At 29.2% G+C, this 8,619-nt stretch overlaps 1 protein-coding gene across 7 annotated transcripts in view; it reads right to left on the bottom strand.

Annotated features, from left to right (window-relative positions):
• Positions 1-319: 319 nt before the first annotated feature.
• LOC140676369 (uncharacterized) overlaps positions 320-8,619 on the bottom strand; it is a 42,445-nt gene continuing 34,145 nt past the window's right edge. For 6 of the 7 annotated variants that reach the window (XM_072911341.1, XM_072911344.1, XM_072911345.1 and 3 more), the window contains exons 3-8: positions 7,992-8,106; positions 7,568-7,712; positions 7,393-7,480; positions 6,675-7,038; positions 1,700-6,342; positions 740-881 (exon numbers count right to left, since the gene is read on the bottom strand). In XM_072911341.1, coding sequence (XP_072767442.1) covers positions 2,293-6,342; positions 6,675-7,038; positions 7,393-7,480; positions 7,568-7,712; positions 7,992-8,106 — 4,762 coding nt within the window. In that variant the 3' untranslated portion in view covers positions 740-881; positions 1,700-2,292. Of the gene's footprint in view, positions 452-739; positions 882-1,699; positions 6,343-6,674; positions 7,039-7,392; positions 7,481-7,567; positions 7,713-7,991; positions 8,107-8,619 lie in introns of those variants that run through there. The other variant, XM_072911339.1, reaches the window with a different exon arrangement.

Genomic DNA, 8,619 nt, shown 5'->3' with positions numbered 1-8,619 from the left:
TTTTGTTGTCATATGAATCGCGGCTGACTAACTATTCTACTTCTTTTGATAGGTACCTGTATGTATAAATTTATATTAAACAATAGCTTTTTTTCGATATATATATATATATATATATATATATATAATATAGGACCGCATCGATATATATATATATATATATATATATATATATATATATATACATAGTGTATCCTATCTCTGTTTTCAAAGAGGCTGGATTTTGAATTTATATATATATATATATATATATATATATATATATATATATATATATATATATATATGTAAGAGGGCAGATTACAAAATGGAAAAAAAGTTAAACATTTCCAGTTTTTATAATTTTACGGCAATACAAATAATTTTGCATCATTCGGCGAATTTATTGACATTATGTGCTTGCATAAAACACTTGCCCAAAATTACTCAAGAGTCTAAGCGGGTAATTAATCTGAAATACAAAATAAGAGATATATGCTATAAAAATATATATAAATCTGTATATATATATCTTTAATATGTGAAATAAGTGTTAATTGAAAAACTATCATCATAATAATTAAATACCATTCAACTATGAAATCTAACATCTAAATCTCGTCTTATAAAAGTTATAAGTCTATACATATATATATATATATATAAATTCAAAATCCAGCCTCTTTGAATACAGAGATAGGATACACTATGTATATATATATATATATATATATATATATATAATTACTACAGAATTACCTATGCAAATATGTTCCTGGCACATAGTGTATCCTATCTCTGTTTTCAAAGAGGCTGGATTTTGAATTTTATACACTCATAATGTTCAATTATCAACCTGGTGATATTATATTCTTGAATTTAAATTTGTTTTCTTCAGAAACCTGAAAAAATTCACACAGTTATTATAAATTGTAGATATTATTCTTGCAATGTATGATATATAATAATAATTATTTCGCTGATCAATAAGAGCCACATGTAGGATAATCGTATGCTCCCCGCTTCCCCGAATTCAAGAGAATACAAAGACCGATTTACTTAAAAATCTCGAATGATGGAGATTTAAATATACTCTTCATACAGACCAACAAAAATTCGTATCCTGTACACATTAAAAATCAGTTTCACAAAAAATTATTTTTCATTGAAATTGAATATGTTCAGGAAGTAATCAGTGAGCAGTTTGTGATTATTTCTTTACTATAAAGTCCATAAATCTAGACCAATGTTGATAAATTACTCAGTCGTTATGTTTCCTAAACGTATCTACTAACGACCATCCTGCATTTGGCTTTTATTGGCCAAAGAATTCAAATCTGTTTGACATTGCCAGTCTTATTAATTTCTTAACTTATAATAATGATAATATTATAATAATAATGATAATATTTTTAATACTTTTGTATTGTAAAGAAAACGATTATAAAGAAGTAAGATACATTAATAATTATTATTGACATTAATGACAATAATAATTATATAATTATAAATTTTATATATAATCTAAATAATAATTATATACAATTTTGATGTATGAGTGATAAATTGTATAATTAAATAATTTATAATTTTTTAAATAAATAAAATACTTTATGTATTAGCAATAATTGAATTATGTTACTATATAAAAAATTACTATATAAAATTATTATTAGTATTGGTGCAAAACATTTATCGTTTTGCCTATCTAATACCTTACCTCAAAAATGATATTACTTCAATATTACTTTGTTTCCACGAGTTTCTATATGTTTGGCATTAATTATTATATATACATATTTATACGGAAAATTATATAAAAATTTTAATCTTATTTAATAAGAATTTAAAAAAAGAATTTTATGAGTGATTAAAAAAATTATATTTAAGACGGTAGATGTTGCTATGCAACCACGCGACAATGGAAAAACATGAAAATTGAACTTACAAATATTATCTTACAAAGCCTTATATAATGTACAATATTGCAAGGTAGAGATGACGTTTAACGGAATAAAATTCTCTACAACTTGCTTCTAGCGATATCTAACTAAACATCAAAAATATTTTACGCAGGAATTCTTCTATGCAACTAGTTTATCTCTTTGCTGATACTAATCTTGAACACGCTGAACGGTCTATCTCTAAAAATCTTCCTAGGACGAGTTATTTCTTACTTTTGCTTTGTACATATATTTACAAATTTACAGTGCCATACAGCTTGAAGAACACATTTATCCACTCTGTACAGATTGTTTTTCTTTCTTTCTTTTTTTTTTACAGCAGTGACTTCCCATAATGAAAGAGTATTGATCATCGACTAGTCTTCTTACGTCTTCGTTTTGACTCACCGGACGGATTCCATTCTGGATCAACATCGGTGTAACAATAATTTACCTTAGGAACGTTTCTCTTTGAGCTTCTCGTTTGTCTAATAGATGACTGCATTTTTTTCGCCTTTTTACACGTGCTATCTTGCTCCATTGCTTCCGTCGTCATACGTTTCAGGGATGTTGAATTTGTTGCTGTTATGTCTCTACGCTGCGCAGGTGTTTTAAACGTTCTATCTTGACAACGTTCTAGACACACTACACTAGACTGATCACCATTCGGTCGATACTGGCGCTCGTGATTCCTTATACTTTCTTTTGCAAGATTGTGATGTGCATTAGAAATGTGTATATCTTTATAGTAATCCCTTCGCACTATATTCGAATTGAAATGATAGCCGTGTGGGTTACCCTCCTCTTCAGTGGGAGATAATTCGTACGGTGATTTAATGATTTGCGTGGGATGCTTCTGCGTACTATCTAGTGCTTCTAAGGCTGCTATGGACATCATGGGAATTCCAGGATAGTTATCCAATTTTTCCGCCTTGATGGGTTTTTCATATATCATGGCGTGAGCTTTCAATCTCTTTTTCAGTGGCAACTTCTTGCTCTCTATATTTTTCTTGATTAACTTATCCTGCTCTCTTTGCACATCCAGTTTCTCTAAAGTGTTATTTTGTAGCGATACTTTCTGTTCTATTTTACGCAGTATTTGATCGTCATACAATTTACTTATTACCGCTTCGCTTTTTGTCCTATCGTGCTCTTGGACGGCGGATGTTTGTACTGACGAATGCGCGGGCAAAAAATAAGAATTACTTTCAATACAAGACACATGGGAATCTGGGGGGTGTATACACTGTCTGCAATGCGGGACTATGTCACACGAACAATTTAGGTATGAGCAGTGCGATCTACCGCATGAATTAGCGGATTTTGTATGAGAATGGAGCGAAGTAGTGGAATTAATTTGTAGACTACATGATACAGAAGTGCAATGCTTGTGATATGGCATATACAGATCTGTACCGGCAGCGCAATTCCCGTAAATCGAGGACCTCGTTGTGGGATGAGTAACTGGAATATGTAATGAATCATGATTGATGAGGTGATCCTCATGCGGATGCGTATGTATTCCGTTATAACTTTGTATTCCGCAATTCGGCGTAATATGATTACTAAACTCTTGCTTAATGTTCTGTCTATAAGTAAGGATGGATTTGGATTTTCGTTTATCGACTGACTTGCTGCTGATGCTCACATTCGCCACATTTGTGTTCTGATAAATCTGCGATGTCGCAGGTAACGTCATGCCAACGGGTAACGTCACGTCGGCCGACAATGAACCTTTCTTACCGTAAGATTTCATCTCCGTGATACTCATCAAACTGCTTTCTTCACCGGGTTCGATTTTTATACCCTTGTTCCTGCCGACAGAAAACTTATTTTCTTGGCATGATAATTCTTTACTATATGGCAGATCCAAATTAAAAGAAATACGCTGCTCCGAATGCATTTTAACGACTTCAAGCGATGCACAATCCTCTGATGGAATCATCCAACCTTTCTCCTTAATTGGACAATTCTCATCATCGCTATTGTAATCTCGTAATCTCTCATTTTCCACTGCTTTATTAATGATGTACAAATTGCTATTGGGAGACTTTTGTAAGAGCACGACTGTTTCCCCGTTTAATATAACATTCGTATTTTCCTTTATTGACTGCACATTGTTTTCTACCATATTTAAATTGTTAGACAACGTGCCTGTTTCGTAATTTATGGTTTCAACGATGTGCGGAACACTGTTGCTTGGATCGTTTTCGCGATCGTTGGGATTTATATCAGTTGTCGAGGTCACTTCAACATGAAGCGCTACTTTGTCCAATGCATCTTCTGGATAAATTCCAACTATTTTATTGATAACGTCAGCAGTTGGATTTTCTAAAATCTGAGAAACTGTATTCGACGAGTGGTTGGTATCGATTTCATCGTCGGTAATTTGATTATAAGGAGAATTTCTTAACGAGGCATAATCCTTAACTTTGATTTGTTCACACTGCAATTCACGCTCAGTTTTTAGATGAGATACATCTTGACTTGCTACATTGGCTAATAATGAAAGTCCATCCATATTATCCTGTAATTCTGAATCTTGCACGACGCATTTATCTTTCGATGAATCCTGAATACTTTTCGTATGAGATATTTCATAAAGTTTCTTCGATAGTTTATCATGCGTTTGGTCAAAATTATGAAGATCTTTCTCATTAACTTTTGTGTGCAGTACAGAAGATCTTTTTAATTCATCTACATTATGTTCTTTATTATAATTCTCTTTGGATTCGAGTTCTGCACCTTCTTTATAATCTGTTTTCAAGTCGATATCTTTTTCATCATTAATTCCGTTTTCTGAACACAGTGACGTATTGAAGATATTAGAAATATTTTTATCAGCTGTGCAATTTTCAAAAATAGTTTCTCTGATTTTACGGTTAGAGACTTTGTTATTTCTTATGTTATCGTTTACTTCGATGCAAGTACCAACTTCTAAATCTGTTTGTACATTAGAATGGTCTCCATCTGTTATACTAAGACTTATAGTATTATTTGCAATATTGTGTCTCGCTGACACATATTCATCCTGAGATTCAGGCTCCTTTGGTTGCTCTGTATTTCCAGTAATGCACAGTTGTAACCGTTTAGATTCTATCGCATTACTTACTGGTAGCTCTGGATTATTTATAATTGTTGTAGTAGTAAAAGCTTCGACTGCTGTTGCGGAAACTGTAAATTTTTCTTTATTTAATTCATTGTCGACTGTAGTTGATTTCAAACATTGCGTTTTGTTACTCATTAATTTATGAATATGTTCTTGTCCAGATCTTTCATTGTCAGTGAAATCATCTATTGGTTTGTCAATTGTTTCATCCTCTTCATTACTTGTATAATGTGTATGCGCTGAAGACGAAGTTACATACAAGGATTTATCCTTAGTTGTACTAAGATAATTAACATTATGATTAGAACCAACATCTTCATCTTTGGAATTTTGGGTACATATCGCGGGAAGAATATTTACAGTTTTAGAGTGCTCTGTTCCTAAATCACAGATTTTCCTTAAACTTTCAATTTTTTTACACGTTTCACTTTCAGACAGAGTATCTTTTTCTAATAATCGTTTAATTACAGTCTGTGTGTTATGTCTATTGTTCATTTTTTCATCATTCTTTGCCTCCAAAGTAATAATATTATGGCATTTGCTAATGTTATTAGTATCATTTAAAACATCCAATGACAATTTTGTAGAAGTTTTAGATTTATTAGACTGTGCTCTATCAACGATTACAGAAGAAGAGACTGTTTGGGGTATCCCAACAATTTTACTTTTGTCACTGCTGTTCATATCTACTGATTGTTTTGTAGATATTGTATTACCGTTAACTGATATACTGCTACATCCTGTTTCAAAATGTTGCATGGATTTCATTTTATCATTATTTAGCTTAATATCCAATTCTGTAGATGCATTCAAATTATTCTTTAAACATGTATCTTCTGTGACAGGTATGGATTGAGAGAAATCTTCCGATTGCTGATCAAGAACCATTTTCTTCAAGGAGGTGACATTCTTTGCCATGTTCTGTTTCTTAATCTTCTGTGATGGCCTTATCGCTTTTGTATCGAGTTTCTTCTTAGCTTGTTCAAGCCATGCAATTTTTTTCGATTTCCTTTTCTTCTTTATATTCCGTTCAATATCAGTTGTAAGATCAATTATTACAATTTTATTAGATTTTTTAGCCTTCTTTCGTGGAAGCACTTTTGGTTTTATCTGCTTAAGAATAGTCCGTGGTACAGAAATATTTGTAGAAATCGTGCCTAAAGGTTTAACATTTAATTGTTCTGTTAAATTTGAAGATTTTAAATTATTTAATGAAACAGAGTCATTTTGCGTATCCTTATTCAAGGAAGTAAAATTGGACTTATTTTTAATACAATCCATATTTTCATTTTCGCGTGATGTAATTTCCAACTAGAAACACATACAAGCTTTATTAGTCTCCTATCAAATTATCTTTCAATGTCTGTAATAATATTGCATTTATACAATGAAATTAAACTGTATTTAATATAAAGCCTTATTTACATTTTACCTCTTTTACAAACTATATGTTAGTTCAATATTATTATTGATTACATATATTATGTGAAAATCCATTAATTATGAACAAAATAGAGATTTCCTGATAACTGAATAAGAATGATTTCTCTTTTTCTATTCATAATAAAGTTCTTGGAAATAGTTTTAATATTAAAATATTCCATATTTATAAGAATATGAAAATGATAGCAAAATATATATACCAATTGTGACGCAGTCCTCTTAGGTGACTTTGGAGTAGTAGTTGCATTTTTACTTTTTTTCTGCCATACATCTTCTCTACAGAATTGTATAAATAATTCGCAGCATTTTCTTATGTCAAATTTCTTTTGCATTAGATATTTTGCTGGATTTGGTTGAGATTTTGGCACTTTTGGTAATACATCTTCTAACACGCACGGTGGGAAAGGAGCTGGTGGTTCTCCCAGAGAGGCAATTGCGGTTGTAGTAATTTGACTTTTCACGGCCATATCGCTATTTACTTTTCTCCAAAGACAATAAACAAGAAGATAACGAATGTACATATCATTTGATTTGGGACGTGCTGGAATTTTATCAATTACTTTTCTGAAATCAAATTAAACGAAATATATATAACCATACAAGAAATTTTAATATATATATCCTTTAAAATGTAGAATGATTTTCTGGATATATATTTTGTATTTAATATTAACTTGAAAATAAACTTTAAAAGATGAAAAGTTAAAATAAATAATTGCATATGAATTGTAAAAAATAAATAATGTAATAATAAAATAATAAAATAACAAAATAATATAAATATAATATAAAATATATTTTAAATGATATAATTTTGATATAGTATCTAATTTAAAATCGTAAACTAAAAAATGATACAGGCTAAGATGACTTCAAATTTAGATTTTTAAATTTTATGTCTACATCATATATACTTACTTCATTATCGGATCTAAAATACGATGATAACCCCGGCACATAAACTGTATTTTTATCAAAGTATCTAATAAATGCTCGATAGAGTCCTCTGGATAAAAAGTATAAAAAAATGTTATTATCAAAAATTAAATTGATAGATTTTATACAGATATAAGTAATATTTAAAAATACATACCTAGATATATGTGCAGGCAAGAACTAAGTCTTGTACAAATTCTATTATGATCTTCTTTACTTTTTCTTGAAGCTTTTAATTCCATATCTATATACAATGCTAATAAATCGGACATGTTATTTAGGTAAACAGATCTATTACAGTCCTGAAAGAAGATTAATTTGTTTAAGTAAATATTATTAGAAAAAATTGCGTGTATAATAATAAAATAAAAATTATATAAATAATATAATAAAATTGAAGATTTTAATTCGATATGTATATATAAATACCAAGAAATCAAATATAATAGTTAATTAAATAGATTTTCTGTTACAAGTTTGCAAGAAGATTAATTTTATTTGTTTCAATATTATTACGAAAAGCTGAGTGGACAATAAAATAAAAATTATATAAATATAATAAAATGAGCTGTTGAACTTACCTTAGAAAGCCCGCGATTGAGATAGAACAAAATTAAGGTTTCACTAATAAAATCCTTTAGCTTTGCTGCTTTTAAAGGCTTTGTATAACATTCATTCACATTGATACTTACATTTCTGTAATAAAAGAATAAAATATATAAAAAATATACATTTGAACTATAAGCAATAAAATGCTTATGATAAGGAATATTAATTGTAATTTATTGTCAGTTGTGTGAAGAATAAACGGTAAATTCAAACACATTCAAACAAAATAAATGTATATTAAAATGTGTATAATTTATAATTTTCTAAATAAGAATAATAAAAATTATGAGTAAATATAAAGTATAATGTTAGAATTTGAACGACAAGTTGATTACGTTTTTATAAAATTGAATATATTAATGAAATAAAATATATGTTAATCTATTAAAATATTAATTTTTGTAAAAAGGGATTTGTTAATGGACAGAATAAGATATAATGTTAATAATCTATTATAAATACTTGTACATTTGTAAATTATATTTACTAATTAGTTTAATAATTAGGTACAATTAAATACTTTCTTTACAGTGTAACATTACCTCGTAACATATAAGACAATATTTTTTTGACCTTCAGATTGTTACAATCTGATTAAGT

This window comes from Anoplolepis gracilipes, chromosome 2 (genome assembly GCF_047496725.1).
Source record: "Anoplolepis gracilipes chromosome 2, ASM4749672v1, whole genome shotgun sequence".
Taxonomy (NCBI): domain Eukaryota; kingdom Metazoa; phylum Arthropoda; class Insecta; order Hymenoptera; family Formicidae; genus Anoplolepis; species Anoplolepis gracilipes.
The sequence above is the reverse complement of the archived record's forward strand: the minus strand, read 5'-3'. Positions and strand labels throughout refer to the sequence as shown.